The sequence below is a fragment of the Solanum stenotomum genome, chromosome 5 (assembly GCF_019186545.1).
Source record: "Solanum stenotomum isolate F172 chromosome 5, ASM1918654v1, whole genome shotgun sequence".
NCBI lineage: Eukaryota > Viridiplantae > Streptophyta > Magnoliopsida > Solanales > Solanaceae > Solanum > Solanum stenotomum.
In genome coordinates this window covers 61,437,185-61,452,371 of record NC_064286.1, presented here as the reverse complement: position 1 = coordinate 61,452,371, position 15,187 = coordinate 61,437,185, and the positions used below count along the sequence as shown (strand labels likewise).

At 36.3% G+C, this 15,187-nt stretch overlaps 4 protein-coding genes across 5 annotated transcripts in view; 1 reads left to right on the top strand and 3 right to left on the bottom strand.

The window, feature by feature from the left end:
- The window catches only part of LOC125864938 (rhomboid-like protein 15), a 71,920-nt gene extending 71,869 nt beyond the window's left edge, over window positions 1-51 (bottom strand). The window contains exon 1 of the mRNA XM_049545073.1: window positions 47-51. The gene's annotated coding sequence lies outside the window, so the exon portion shown is untranslated. The remainder of the gene's footprint in view (window positions 1-46) is intronic.
- Window positions 52-967: 916 nt separating this feature from the next.
- On the top strand, window positions 968-7,232 carry LOC125864700 (V-type proton ATPase subunit d2). The gene is made up of 10 exons (XM_049544738.1): window positions 968-1,314; window positions 2,808-2,928; window positions 4,833-4,940; window positions 5,018-5,120; window positions 5,523-5,603; window positions 5,700-5,785; window positions 5,889-5,948; window positions 6,028-6,076; window positions 6,470-6,604; window positions 6,772-7,232. The coding sequence occupies exons 1-10, from the start codon at window positions 1,134-1,136 to the stop codon at window positions 6,901-6,903; spliced, it is 1,056 nt and encodes a 351-aa protein (XP_049400695.1). The 5' UTR covers window positions 968-1,133; the 3' UTR covers window positions 6,904-7,232.
- Window positions 7,233-7,813: 581 nt separating this feature from the next.
- LOC125866001 (blue copper protein-like) lies at window positions 7,814-9,633 on the bottom strand. Its single transcript, XM_049546274.1, has 3 exons — window positions 9,468-9,633; window positions 8,747-9,010; window positions 7,814-8,184 (listed from the first exon to the last, which is right to left on the bottom strand). Exons 1-3 carry the CDS (start codon window positions 9,631-9,633, stop codon window positions 7,814-7,816), a joined length of 801 nt encoding a protein of 266 aa, XP_049402231.1.
- Window positions 9,634-10,353: 720 nt separating this feature from the next.
- LOC125866157 (5-methyltetrahydropteroyltriglutamate--homocysteine methyltransferase) lies at window positions 10,354-15,028 on the bottom strand. Of its 2 annotated transcripts, none has more exons than XM_049546463.1 (11): window positions 14,893-15,028; window positions 13,421-13,774; window positions 13,238-13,325; window positions 12,887-13,014; window positions 12,424-12,815; window positions 12,166-12,329; window positions 11,974-12,054; window positions 11,719-11,885; window positions 11,535-11,640; window positions 11,166-11,416; window positions 10,354-11,071 (listed from the first exon to the last, which is right to left on the bottom strand). In XM_049546463.1, the coding sequence occupies exons 2-11, from the start codon at window positions 13,768-13,770 to the stop codon at window positions 10,501-10,503; spliced, it is 2,298 nt and encodes a 765-aa protein (XP_049402420.1). In that variant the 5' UTR covers window positions 13,771-13,774; window positions 14,893-15,028; the 3' UTR covers window positions 10,354-10,500. The 2 variants fall into 2 exon arrangements, with proteins under 2 accessions (XP_049402420.1, XP_049402421.1); XM_049546464.1 differs by having other exon boundaries at window positions 14,718-14,944.
- Window positions 15,029-15,187: the final 159 nt, after the last annotated feature.

Sequence of the window (15,187 nt, the reverse complement as noted above, 5' to 3'; positions counted from 1 at the left end):
AGAATATAGATGAACAGCTCCATCTTGTATTGTTAATTTGGTGAGTGAGTTTTTTCATTTACTCAATTTGTCATGAACCTTCTCAATTTAAAACTATTTTTTCATTCATTGAGATGGATTGAAACAGGGAATCTCAATAGCTGAGTTGGTTGACTATTTGAATTTTCACATTGTTGATAAGAGTTTGATTTTCCCTCCTCGTAATACCCTCTCATGGTCAAGAATCAAGGATGTAAGAATTTTATTCGAACAATGAGTTTATGATAGACATATATATCTTTTATATATACCTTCTTATTCGTTTTCACCTCAATTTATGACATAAACATGAAAATTGAAGTATAGTTTTTGTTGTAATTATTGAGTACAACATTTTTTTTTTCCATTTACAATACCAAATGATTAAATTAAAAAAAAAAATCAGACAAAAAGAAAAACATTACATGGCATTTTGTCAACGGAACACGTTAAATAGGCTAGAAGTTGTAGAAAAGGACACAAATGGCCCCCTATCTTAGATAGTAGGTTCAATATATCCCCTTAAGTATGACTTCAGTAGTTTTGGTCCTTTAAGTTTGACAAAAATGACTCTTTTGGTTTTCGTTAGATATTTACCAAACATTAATTATAAAATTCAATCAGAACTATGAGAATAAAACATATTTAATGGAAACTCACATTTGGAAGTGTATATTTCATATTTTATGCTACTTTTGGTCTATTTCAAGAGTATACAACAATTTTTTGAGGTGCAATTAGTGTTATTGGTTATCTATTTGTTGTGATCGGTATAGTTTTTTATATTGCTATTTTGGTTGAAAAATTCTCCAGTTTCGATTATATTTAACAATCAGGATCCACTAAGTATTTGAAAAGTGTTCACTTGGCAAACTTAAAGGACCAAAGTTGCTCAGTTGAAACTTAAGGAACTACATTGACCTACTACCAAAGATAAGGGACCATATTTGTCAATTTCTCTCTAGAACTTGATTGATCTGCCTTTGTTCATTTGTTCGTTACCCCCAACCCACTATACCCACAAAATTCAATTCACCATCTTCTCTCTAAGATTAGAAAAAAATTTCTCCAAATTCCGCTTCAGATCTGTATCTGTGGAGGATTCTATATCAACCATGTACGGATTCGAAGCGCTTACCTTCAACATTCACAGTGGCTATTTGGAAGCCATCGTTAGAGGTCACCGATCTGGTCTTCTCACCGCTGCAGATTACAACAATCTATGCCAGTGCGAAACTCTAGATGACATCAAGATGCATCTATCCGCTACTGAATACGGTCCTTATCTCCAAAATGGTAAGTTTCGTTACCTGTGATCGGAAATCGTGATAGATTAGGCATTTTTGTTGTATTTATTTGTATTGATTGGATTGTTTGAAGTTGACTCAGATTTGTAAGTGTAGAGGTAGTGAGGAGGTAGTTTGTTTCTGTATATTCGGTATTAGCTTGAGATCAGTTATGATCATAAATCAATTGATGCCTCATTATAGATTAGGCACTTTTTTTGTTGTATTTGTATCGATTGGATTGTTTTGAGGTTTGACTTGAATTCGTTAGTGAAAAGGGAGTGAGGTAATTTGTTTAATGTAGATTCGGCATTAGCTTGAGATCAGTTTATATTAGGCACTTTTGTTGTATTTTGTATTGATTGGATTATTTTGAAGTTTGACTCAGATTTGTAAGTGAAAAGGTAGTGAGGCAGTTTCAACATTTCCGGCCTGAGTTGTTGACCATCACCTGACCTCACTCAGGAGGCCCTGCGCTGAGTGATGTTTATGTAGGTTCAGGGTTAGTTTGGGATCAGTTTAACTCTCTTAAGTTTTATGTAGTATACGATTTGTATTATAGCTAGTTTAATGGAAAACGATAACATTAAGATGCTCCTCCCCGCTACTGAGTACAGTCCGTATTTTCAAAATTGCAAGTTTCTCATCCTTATTTCGGGATTACGTTGCTTATGATCATAAATCAATTGAAACCTCGTGATAGATTAGGCATTTTTGTTGTATTTTGTATTGATTGGATTATGTTGAAGTTAACTCGGATTTGTAAGTACAAGTTACTGAGGTAGTTTGTTTTTGTAGGTTCAGGATTAGCGTTGAGATAAGTTTAACTCTTATGTAATAGTCCTTATTTCATAATTTTGTTGCCTATGATTATAAATCAATTGAAGCCTCGTGATAGATTAGGCATTTTCTTGTATTTGTATCAAATTGATTATTTGAAGTCGACTCAGATTTGTAAGTAAATGGTAGTGAGGTAGTTTGTTCTTGCACTTCAAATATCGTATTCTTTTGTTGTAGTAGTGTTTCTTTTTTCAGCATGCTTTGACATGCTCTCTAACGTATTTTGCCATGACTTGTTCACTCCTGTTAAATCTTTATTAGACCCTTTTTTTTTCTTGAGCCAAGGGTCTATCGGAAGCAGCCTCTCTACCTCCAAGGTAGGGGTAAGGTCTGATTACACTCTACCAGTCTACCCTCCCCACCCTCCCCAGGCCCCACTTGTGGGGATTACACTGGTATGTTGTTGTTGTAATGATAGCCAATATCCCAATATCATTCCTCAAGGTGGTTCTGTTTTCAGAATGTCTGGACTCTGGATTCCAGAATTTGCTGGATAGTAGGAGGAACTCTGAGCAGCATATACTAAAATGCTGCTTAAACGTCGATGTTTTTGCAATTCTTGAAAATACACCTTTCTTCTGCAATGCTTAATACAGATCACTGTCAGATTCTTCCTTATTCTAGTTTTTTTTTCCTTATTATACTTTTGCTGGCCTTTTGCAGAGCCTTCCCCTTTACACACTACTACGATTGTGGAGAAATGTACTGTCAAACTTGTAGATGAGTTCAACCACATGCTCTGCCAAGCCACAGAGCCCTTGTCAACCTTTCTGGAATACATCAGGTAAATATTATTTGTGTTGCTGGGGAAAAACTGTTTCTTTACTCTATACCCACTTTTTAGTTTTGCCATGCATGAGCATGTACAATTATCTTAGAGAAATACGATTACAACTTTATTCTTTCAATGAACGATGTTGGAATTTTACCTCTGTCATTAAAGAGCACATCTTTGTATAAATGAACTGAGAACTCATTTTACTACTACGTTAACATATGTTGTAATATGTCGCATTAGGACTTATGGCTGTATAGCAGTTTGCAAGACACCCTTAATGTACTAAGAAAAAGATGGAACAATTCCTATGTAAATACTACTTCATCAAAAAAAAAAATCCTATGTAAATACTTTGCAGCAGTTTTCTGCTCTTTAGAAACAATACTTTTACCATTCTAAAATAAGAGAAGGATGAAACAATACCAAGTTGGTGATACTCTTTAGGGAAGATCATATATACTTAAAGTAATTTAGTCATAAACATGAAGTGCGTGTTACCCATCCTTATGATTAGTTACTGCTCTGAAGAGCTTAAAATATCAATACAATCATGTATACCATTTACATCATTTTGATTACACAAATAAATAAATAAGTCCTAACACATCTACATTTCCAGCTTCCACAAGATACGAAAAGGAGTTGCGTCTTAAAGTTTCTTAACATTTACACCACTAGGTAGCCTCTCTAGATAGTTGAACAGTCTCACGGTTCTTAGCATCACCCAAGATGGCCCCATACAACAAAGGGAACATAATACTTAGTGTCCTCGCTGAGTTTAAACGTTCTTTAGATATTTGCTCATTGGGAGAGAGGAACTTGAGAGTCATGCATTAGAAGTATGTATGTAACTACATTTTATTCTACACTTGTCCCCAAAAAAAATCATTCTGTTCTAGATTTGGAAGTTTCACCTCTACGAAACCTCATATCTGACTAACAATGTGTCCATACTCTAAAAGCTAGATGCCTAGTCAATCTGTTTAGTTGGAACATTTTGTCTCCTTTTAATAGCGTCGACAGCTTTTTGGATTTTGTTAGCTCTTTAATTGATACTAGCTTAGTACTCATGTAAGGAAACTAACTCTCTTTCTTTGTACTCTTTTTCCTTTCGCATCACCCTGGTGCTCTTTAATGAAATCCTTTACTTCATCAAAAAAACCAACAACAAATACCCCCTCTGTTCCAATTTTTGTGTTATACTTTCCTTTTTAGTCTATTCCAAAAGAATGATACCTTTCTTTATTTAGAAATAAAATAATTTCTTTACATTTTCCATTTTACCCTTAATGAGATGATTATAACTATGACTTGTTTTAGACCAAAAGTTTCAAAAGTCTCTCTCTTTCTTAAACATTGTGCCAGTCAAAGTGAATCACATAAATTGGGACTGAGGGAGTAATACATTAAAGTCTTTATCAAATGTAACATTCAAAGCTCTCTCTTTTGGCAACATGTACTTGCAGTAGTGTAAAAACAAAGAAGAAAAAAGAACATTTCATGTATTCCTTTTGTTTTTATAAAAAATAACAAAAAGTACATGTGTGTTGCTGTGCACAAGATAACCCTCAGCTTTAGATCCTGAAGTTAATGAGCCATGCTGTGTTTTAAACTAAAGTAAACTTTCCAGGTCTATCCTCTTCTCTGACTGTTCCCCAATAATTTTAGACAAGCAAAGAAGAGGATGTTTCACCACCTGAATGAGTGTATGCATGGCTAAATGTAGGGTGGTCATATTATCCTTATTATGTGATGCTAAGCATTTAGTATTGTTCGAAAATTTGCATAATAATACTGGTCAGTATAGAGCCTGAAATGGCATTATGTGCATCTAGCTTAGTGTATTACACTATTACCCACTTCTGCTACAAAATCAAATCTGAGTTTTAGTATTTAATCATATGGTTCAGGTATGGCCACATGATTGATAATGTTGTCCTAATTGTCACCGGAACTTTGCATGAGAGAGATGTCCAAGAACTGTTGGAGAAATGCCATCCTTTGGGCATGTTTGACAGGTATTATTCCAAATGCTTGCATTGGATTATTAGAGCTAAATGAAAGCATGTATTGACTATTCTAATTTATTCTGCAGCATTGCTTCTCTGGCAGTTGCCCAGAATATGAGGGAACTGTACAGGCTGGTGCTTGTTGACACACCCTTGGCTCCATACTTTTCTGAGTGCATTACTTCAGAGGTATCAAATGCTTCACCCTTTACTTTAAAACTTTGATAGGTAATCAGTAACTACATGTTTCGTTTCCCCCAAAAATGTTGCCTTATTCCTGTATTTTCTTGAGCATCAACCTTTTCTATGTTTGCTGTCCCTCTGAAGAAATTAATAAATAAATAATTGTAGGCTCTTGCACTTCATAAGTAGTTAACCAGGATCCTCTTCCCCACTTTTTTACCAGAGGCTAGTATTCTGTCAAGATTTCTTGCAGTTTTGAGGATGATACTTATCTTATTTTTGTATACTCCAAGTAGGTCTGGTTGTTGATATGGGAATATCTTAATCCATGCATCAGTTGCTTTTGTCAGTCTGTCTTCTTCCATTTATCAATATTTTTGTTTTATTTATGGACTTACTTTTGAGCAGGACTTGGATGATATGAACATTGAGATTATGAGAAACACACTGTACAAGGCATACCTTGAAGATTTCTACAGATTTTGCCAGGTACTGTTTGTTGTAAAAGTTTCTATCATATTTTCCCACTCTACATTTTAATGAAGTTTAGCACTCATTTCACTTGTCTAATATGATTATTTACAGAAATTAGGCGGTGCAACTGCAGAAATCATGTCTGATTTGCTTTCTTTTGAGGCCGACAGAAGAGCTGTTAATATTACTATAAACAGGCATGTCACTGTTTTGGGATTTCCCATAATCCTGCTGGATAAAGTTTATTATGTACCTTGTAATAATGCTTCTATTATTAACTACAAATATTTTCTTTTGCAGCATTGGCACTGAGCTAACGCGTGATGACCGCAGGAAGTTGTACTCTAATTTTGGATTACTGTAAGTTCATGTAGCTCAATCATTCATGTTCTTCATATGCTACATTACCTCTCTTTCTGACACTATCTATGCTAAATAGTTACCCGTATGGTCATGAGGAACTTGCCATATGTGAAGATATAGATCAGGTATTGTACGACCAACTCTTGTTTATTCTTCTTGTTGCAGCTTTTATGCACCTGGAAGATTCTTTCCCTAGTTAAATAAATAGTTAGCTAGGTAAGGAGATTCTTATTGTGGTTGAGTACTACATTGCATACAGTTCTCACTCTTTAAAAAAAGTGGTGAAGAATCATATAGTGCCTGGTGGGTTTAAAGGGAGAGGATGGATGAGAGGAAGATAACACAAAATGAAAACAGAATTTTGTTTGTAGATTAAAGGATACAATCAAATTAATACTTTTGTTGTGACAACTATAAGTTATAATGAATTAATGACAAATTAAAATTAAAATTCTTTTGTTTTCTATCCTCCTTACATGGACTGTTGTCTTCTAATTGTCCTTTTCTTCTTGCTGTAGGTCCGTGGTGTCATGGAAAAGTACCCCCCTTATCAATCCATATTTGCTAAGTTGTCATATGGGGAGAGCCAGATGCTCGACAAGGCTTTCTATGAAGAGGAAGTGAAACGCCTTTGCTTATCTTTTGAACAACAGGTTTGTTCATTTGACCAATCTTTATTGTTAATCCTCTTATTTGTACAGAAGAACTTCAAAATTTTCCCACCCAAAAACCTCATAAAAAGAGTCCCCCAGAGATATGCAGCAGAAAAACCTTTCAATCCGTCTGCTTCCTTATTGATACTCTTTTCTTTGCATTGCAGTTCCACTACGGTGTATTTTTCTCATATATAAGGCTGAGAGAGCAGGAGATAAGGAACCTGATGTGGATTTCTGAATGTGTCTCTCAGAACCAAAAAACCAGAGTCCATGACAGCGTTGTTTTCATATTTTAGTAATTTAGCCATATTTGAGATCATGTGCTCTCCATGATTGTCTGTAAATTTGATTTTCACGACCATTTGTTGATAACTATTGAGTTTTTGGTTAAGAAGGCCAGACCCTAGCCCCGTAGGAGGGGGGTTACAGTAATTGTGAGGCCATTCTCTGTGGAACTACCCATATCTCCTATGTCTTTCCTAAGTCATAGGATGATGGTTGCAGTTATGCACGGATATTACCCAGTTCGTTTGCAACTTTTCCTAATAAGTCAATGTATGTTGGTATAATTGTTATCTGGAACGATACTTGGATTGATTTGTATCAATGTATGGCTATTTATTGAGTTCGCTGCTATCATAATACCTGATTTCATTGTATGGGTGTTTTCCTTAGGTAAATCGTTGAGCTACAAGTCACCTTCTTGAACTTGTCAAGTAGAACCATTAGACTTCATATTGGTGTTGATATGTCCTTTCTAAATTATCTTTTTCTTTGTTTAGTACAACTCAAGACTATTGACACTACACGTCCCTTTCTGGATCTCACTTGTGAGATTATACTAGGTATGTTGTTGTAACTCTAGACTATCCCTTCGATTCGTCCTTTTCCCACTTTCTTAGTATGAATCTTTTTATCCTTTTTCATGTGTTGTGTGCTTAATTTGAACCTTGTCTATGATTATAGATAGCAATACTTTGAATCTTCCTATTCTGCTCTTTCCATGAACCAATTATAGTGAAGTATAAGAAAGATTTTAAGTATAAATATATGTAGAAAACCAAATGAAGAAAAAGGGACGAAAAAGTGATGAAATCAAGAGTTATTATTATTCCAATTACACTTGCATAAATTATTTCCTCATAATATAAACCAATTATTCATTTATTCTCTTGAAGTAGGCAAAGTTCTATGTTCACAACTGGATCAAACTAATGTTAGAATTGTCCAAACTAAAACCACACCTCCAACAAAGATCTTGTATGCAGATATAGTAATCCTGTATGAATTGTTTGAATCATCCTTAGTAGCCGGTACTGGTGTCGGAACAGGAGTTGCCGGTGAAGGGATGGGAGTTGCCGGTGCCGGAGCTCCGCCTTCCACGGTGATGACAAGCTTTTGGTTATGGTCAGAACAATGTGATGGAAAACCACAAATGTACCATTTTTTACCAGGGGTGGCTAATGTGATCACATCATCACCAGAAGTTAATCCTCCACTTGAAGGAACTATGCAGTCTTTAAAAGATGTTTGGTTCACTTTGAACACATTATGATGTCCTTTGGTATATTTAAAAACTGCAAGAAAAGATAGAAAATAGTTATAATGCTTATATGAACTAATTTAGAAAAGGAAAAGAAAGAAGAATTAATAAAAGTCTTCGGAGGAAGATTTGGTTTTGTAGCTCTTTACAGAATTATTGTTAATTTTATTATCTGTTTCACGAGAATTCTCCTTTGTAAACACATGACTTTATAAAAATATGAAGTCATATAGTACTCCCATATTAGATGGACACTTTCTATTTTACACGATAATTAAGAAATCATATATTTGATATTGGACACGAGGGACAGAGGAAGTAATATTACCGTGTAAAATAGAAAGTGTCCATCTAATATTGGACAGAGGGAGTAAGAATGATTGAATGGTCATACTACCAAGAAAACCCTCCACCTTTAACCAATAATTTCGAGTTGCTTCTTTTCTTTAAACGTCATACATGACATAAATTCAAATTAATCGGCTAATGACTTTCGTACACCAAATGGTTACTAAAAAGGGGGACTTTTACATAAATAGTCAGTCAGATTCATTGTTTACTTTTTCTATATGATATACATGAATTATAATACATACCTAATGTGTCTCCAACCTTGAAATTCTTCCCCTTTGCCCAAGCTTGATAATCAACATCAATGGCCCATCCCTTATCACCTCCAACCCAATACTCCATGGCCGGTACCGGTGCCGGTGCCGGAGCTCCACCTTCGACGGTGATGACAAGTTTTTGGCTATGATCAGAACAATGTGTTGGAAAACCACAAATGTACCAATGTTTACCAGGGCTAACCAATGTAATAACATCATGGCCAGAAGTTAAACCTTGACTTGGTGGAGGGACTATGCAATTTTGGAAAGATGTTTGGTTCACTTTGAACACATTGTGACTATCTTTGTTATACTTGAAAACTGCAATTACAAGAAAAAAAAAATAGTTTTAAGGGAAATTTACCCTATAATAAACGTCACTCAAAATAATAGCTGACAAATATACATTTTCTTGATAAATTTGGTAAAAATTATAATTAACGCGCTATCACAACTTAAAAATCATTGATAATATAAGAAACAACACTACCAGTATATATAACTTAAATTCATTATATATCAGAGTAATTGCGCAGGCTAGCCACTTTTCATCCTTATAACTGAAAAATAGTCATTGTCGTGGAATTTGATATCCTATAGTTGATAATATCCTGGAGTTTCAAATTTCATGACAATAGCTATTTTTCAATTATCGGGGGGGGGGGGGGGGGGGGGNGTTGAAATTGGCTATTTGTGCAATTTATTATACCTAATGTGTCTCCAACTTTGAAAGTTTTGCCCTTGGCCCAAGCTTGATAATCAACATCAAGGGTCCAGCCCTTTTCACCTCCTACCCAATACTCTGTTGCCTTTGTAATTTCTGGCAAAAATCCTAAAAACCCAATCATAAAACAAAAAATAATTTTTGAAGCCATGAAAAATATTTTGTTTAAATAAAAACTTTTTGGATGTGTTGAAATGAGAAAAATTGGTGTGGTTATTTATAGCTTAATATAACAACAAAATTTATTGAGAATGACAAATTGATTCCATTGAATTCTAAGTACGTGAACCCCAATGAATTAACAAAGTTGAAATATTCTATTGATATTCTCGTAAAGTTCAAAGAAGTGAAGAAGATAATAACTAAGTATCGACCGACATAAATTCTGATAGGATGGTTTAGGATACTTTCATTCTTAACAAGAAGTTTTAAGTTCGAGTTTCTAATGTGAAAAGTTTTTTGTGGGCAATTTGAAACTTATAGCATTATACATCCAAATTTCTAAAAAAAAAAAATTGATGGGTGATTTGAAACTTAAAGAATTATACATCGATCTCAAGGAGTTATAACAAACACATTCACCTGTTTTATATGAATCAATATAACTCCTTGAGATCGATGTATAATTCTATAAGTTTCAAATCACCCATCATTATTTCACTTTAAGAGACGTATACGAGAGAAACACGATAAATAATTTAAGACGAGAAGAGTAAAAACAAGAAAAAATGCAAAACAGTGTTGAGCATAAACGGACTAATATTTCTTTGATTTCTTCTCCAAAAAAATACATGAATCCGCTTGCCGGTATATTAATAAGGAAATCCGAAAACAATCAAGAAAAAAGCTCCAAAACATTAAAGAAAAAAAATCAGCAAATGGCCCAGAGGGCAGACTAATCTACACAATAATATTTCATCAGCAATACAAATTATTAAAATCAACAGAAAAAGTATCTCATTCAAGTTCAATGACCACCATATAGTTGATTCAAGAATCCTCCAGTGGCATATTCAACTCACTTAGCGCTGGCGAGCTGAGTGCGGATGGTCTTGGCTGCAGACACCATGTTTTGCAGGGCTGGCTTCACCTCGGTGTACTTGCGAGTCTTGAGACCACAGTCGGGGTTCACCCACAAGATGTTGGTGTCAAGAACTGCAAGCATTTTGTTAACTCTGTCAGCAATCTCTTCGGTTGATGGTATTCTTGGAGAGTGGATGTCGTAGACACCAGGGCCGATACCAGCTCCGTATTTCACTCCCTCCCTGAAAACTGAGAGGAGCTTCTCATCAGAACGTGAGTTCTCAATGGTGATCACATCAGCATCCATGTCGATGATGGAGTGGATAATGTCGTTGAAGTTGGAGTAGCACATGTGAGTGTGGATCTGTGTGGTGTCCTCGATACCGACGTTGGTGATTCTGAAAGAGTGAACGGCCCAGTTCAAGTAGAAAGCGTGTTCAGCCTTCCTAAGAGGCAATCCCTCTCTCAATGCAGCTTCGTCAATTTGGATGACAGTGATTCCAGCCTTCTCCAAATCCTCCACCTCATCCTTAATGGCCAAAGCAATTTGGTAGCAAGTCTCAAACCTGGAAAAAGCAATAATGGCGGTTAGCGTCAAGTTCATTACACATGAGCAGAGAACGTTTAAACATCAAATTAGGAGTGGGGTGCAAAAGTTACCTAGGTTGGTCATTTCTGACAAAAGACCAGTTGAGAATGGTGACAGGGCCAGTAAGCATTCCCTTCATTGGCCTCTTGGTCATCTCTTGAGCTTTTGAGGACCAGAAGACGGTCATTGGCTTAGGGCGGCTCACATCACCATAGATGATTGGTGGCTTCACACATCGAGATCCATAAGATTGAACCCATCCATTGGCAGTGAAAGCAAAACCAGAGAGCTGCTCTCCGAAGTACTCAACCATATCGTTCCTCTGCATACATCAAGCATTGAAACTTACTAACCCATAATTATGCATGCAAGTGTGTGCATAAGGAAACAAAAGACGCAAAACATGTATGGAAGTAGAGGTAAGCAGGTAATTGCCCTACCTCAGGCTCTCCGTGAACCAAGACATCAATGTCAAGTTCTTCCTGGAGATTGACAACCTTCTTGATTTCCTCGGTGATGGCCTTAACATACTCCTCCTCAGAGATCCTATTAAAAAATGAATTATGAGAAAAGATATTCAACAACACCAACAATAACAAGCAGAAAACAAGTATTAACACTGACTTCTTGGCCTTGTATTCACGACGAACTCTCCTAAGCTCCACTGTCTGAGGGAAGGATCCAATGGTGGTTGTGGGCAGGATTGGTAGGTTAAGCTTCTTTTGTTGGGCATCGAGTCTAGCACTAACATTTGTAGCACGGCGGTGGTCAGATCCTTGAAGAGCAGCAGACTGAGATATCGGAAGAGTAAAACGTAGTAAGTACCATATGATTACAAGTCATTAATTAGAAGACAACGTCATTCAGTTCAACACTTACAGCCTTTTGAACAGCTTCATTGGTCACTCTTGGGGAGGACTTCCTGGAAGCTTGAGCAGCAGCATTAGCAGAAAAAAATGCCTGAAAGACAACAAACACATTTAGACGATATACAAAAACTCTGTCAACAGTAATAGTTAAAAAAAAAAAAACCATTTTTCAAAGACTTTTAGTTAAGAACAAACTACATACCTCATCCTTGGCACCAGACAATGCCTTGGCCAAAGCATTCACTTCAACAACCTTCTGGGCAGCAAATGCCAACCATGACTTGATTTCATCGTCAAGTTTTGTCTCGTTGATCAGATCAACAGCAGTGTGGAGCAGGGAGCAAGATGTAGAGGCAACAAGCTTGTCTGCATAATTGAATATAATAAGGAATTATCTTCTGCGATAAATCACCATGGAATCACTACCAACTATCAAGTGATGAGGTAGGAAATGCATTACCTTTTCCTACAACTCCCTCAAGAGATTGCAGGAGAGCAAGAGATGCAGTAAGATCATTTGCCCAGATGTTCCTTCCATCAACCACTCCTGCAAACAAGTACTTGCCTGAAGGGAAGCTACTCTTGATTAACTCAAGGGTCTGAGTTCCACGGACCAAGTCAAATCCAAAGGCAGTAACTCCCTTCAAAGCAGTGAGGGTTTTGAATGCCTCAGCAGGAACATCAGCAAAGTAGGTCTCAACGAGAACATTAAGGCCAGATAGAGATGACTCGAGATCAGCATAGGCCTTGGTGAATGCTTCCAATTTGTGAGACTCTAGATCCAACACAAGTGTGGGCTCATCTAACTGGATCCAAGAAGCACCAGCTGCCTTCAACTCAGCGATAACTTCCCTGTATTGACAATTTTATGTTAGAGTTTGTCCATTCGGATATAGCATACCTGAGGGAGGGAAAATGCATACTTGTAAATTGGAAGGATTTTGTCCAAAAGTGACAAAAGGTGGAAAGATTTCTCAACACCCTTAGCAGGCTTGGATAGCAACAAGTATGAAACTGGACCAACAAGAACTGGAACAGTGTCTACTCCTTGCTGCACGAGTAAGAATATCAAGATCAATAATCAATTATCTAATATTCTAATTCCATGCATAAGAACAACAAGATTTAACAATATAGTGCAATTGGTGCAATGATCTATCAATAAGATCTATGTCATGATGATGAATGCTCACAATCATTAAATATCATTCCAATAGTCCAAATACCATTCATGTATAATAAAATGAAAAGAATATATAGCAAAAGTCACATACCGCCTTGGCCTCTTTGTACTCATTTACTGCCTTGTGGGAAGCATAAGAAAAGTTAACGTTAGGTCCCAACTCAGGGACGATGAAGTGGCTGAATCAAACAAAGAATTCACATAAAATCAGTACACAAACAAGATAATCACGCCTAGTAAAACGATTGGTAGAAGTAATTGATGTGTCACTTACTAGTTGGTGTCAAACCACTTGGTCATCTCCATAGCAGGGACGGAGGCATTTCCTCTGGCCATGGAGAAGTAAGTATCGAACTCGATCTCACCACCAGTCCACTTGTACCTAGATGGGACAGCACCGAGCATTGCAGTTGTGTCGAGCACCTGATCATAGTAAGAGAATGTGTTGCTGGGAATGTACTTAATGCCAGCATCAGACATCTGCTTCCAGATGGATGACCTGAGGTCTGCAGAGACCTTTTTCAAATCCTCAGCACTGCTCTTTCCATCCCAGAAAGACTCGAGAGCGAATTTCAGCTCTCTCTTTGGGCCCATACGGGGATATCCAACAACGTGAGATGCCATTTTTCTGATTCATACGAAACACACAATCAGCCATGAAATTCATCATTAAGTATAAGCCAAACTCATCCTTGATCCACACACATTGAACAGACATTCCACCAAAACACACTTAAATAGAACACAATAGATATAAAGGATTCATACCGCTGACCCCAATCAGCTCAAAACTACATTGTTCCAACTACTAAAAGTATCCTTGATTACTCGAAAGATCTAAAGGATTCATACAGCTAACCCCAATCAATTTATTGGTTACTAGTAAGATCTAAGGTTTGAAACTACGTATAAACATCAATGATAGCTCATAACATCCCCCAAAGATAATGCATTTTTGAAGGATCCGAACCCCGACAACATTTTTAAAGAGTCCGAGCAACATAGGTTCAAGATCAAGGTGGTTGATGTAGATACTTAAAAACCTTCAACAAGATTATTTTTTCCTTGTGGTAGGTAGTTGAGCATTTTGATATACTGTACTAAACATACACTTACAAAGTACACAATTACAAAAAGCATAGCTTGTCCTTTATCAGTACGACAAACAAACAGTGAATCAGAACTTAAACAGAGCCAAAATACAAAATTCCAAACTAAAACCGTCACCTAATTGAAAATTACACTCATTTATCAGTCATATAAGCTCAAAGACACCAGATCTGATATACATTACTCAATACAAATTAGATCACAAACCCGCTAAATCAGATCTAATCAAACCCCAAACACCTCATTACAGATCTGCAACCCCATATTCCAGATCCAAAACTCAATTCCAATGCATACCCAGAAACAAAAAGCCCCATATTACAGATCTAAACCTCAATTCCAATGCATACCCAGAAACCAAAAAAACAGAGCATAAATGAAACATGAACAACACACCCCTAACCAAACTAAACCATGATTGGGATCGAACAATGAACACTAAATCGACATGGGTTTCATACCAATAGTAGTAAAAATGCAAATCAAGCAACACCTGAGTAAAAGTAACAAAAAATCACAGAATTTTGAGTGATACAAGAAGAAATAGTGAAGAACCCAAATTGAAAATGAAGTTTGAAGAACAAATTGGTGACTGAAATACTAGAAATGAGATTGGTTAGCAATGGCAAAGCGTACCTTTAGGAAAAAAGGTATAGAACCGGTGGAGACTGGTTCTTGTGTGATGAAATTGAAGAAGAAGAAAATAGGAGGACGCGAGTTTGAAGCGGAAGATGACTGAGTTTATATAGAAAAAAATGTTAAAGTTGGTAGCATTTTGTGGTAGATCTACTCTATACAACTTGATTTATTTTAACCTATTGTTACTTTGCCGTCAACCGCAAAGCTAAAATTTCAACTTTATCGATTTTTTGAATTTTTAATTCACCATATCCTTCATTTCATATTAGTTAATCACTTAATCCTATTGCAA

Excerpts from the sequence above, each read along its gene's own strand:
- LOC125866157 (XM_049546463.1), bottom strand. The coding sequence starts at position 13,770 with ATGGCATCTCACGTTGTTGGATATCCCCGTATGGGCCCAAAGAGAGAG. Across the intron at positions 12,055-12,165 it reads TGTCTGGTGCCAAGGATGAG|GCATTTTTTTCTGCTAATGC; the intron begins GTATGTAGTTTG and ends GTTGTCTTTCAG. Across the intron at positions 11,072-11,165 it reads GTCAGAAATGACCAACCTAG|GTTTGAGACTTGCTACCAAA; the intron begins GTAACTTTTGCA and ends TGCTTTTTCCAG.
- LOC125866001 (XM_049546274.1), bottom strand. The coding sequence starts at position 9,633 with ATGGCTTCAAAAATTATTTTTTGTTTTATGATTGGGTTTTTAGGATTT. Across the intron at positions 9,011-9,467 it reads CAAAGTTGGAGACACATTAG|TCCCTCCACCAAGTCAAGGT; the intron begins GTATAATAAATT and ends AAAATTGCATAG. Across the intron at positions 8,185-8,746 it reads CAAGGTTGGAGACACATTAG|TTTTTAAATATACCAAAGGA; the intron begins GTATGTATTATA and ends CTTTTCTTGCAG.
- LOC125864700 (XM_049544738.1), top strand. The coding sequence starts at position 1,134 with ATGTACGGATTCGAAGCGCTTACCTTCAACATTCACAGTGGCTATTTG. Across the intron at positions 5,121-5,522 it reads CTGAGTGCATTACTTCAGAG|GACTTGGATGATATGAACAT; the intron begins GTATCAAATGCT and ends ACTTTTGAGCAG. Across the intron at positions 5,604-5,699 it reads ATTTCTACAGATTTTGCCAG|AAATTAGGCGGTGCAACTGC; the intron begins GTACTGTTTGTT and ends GATTATTTACAG.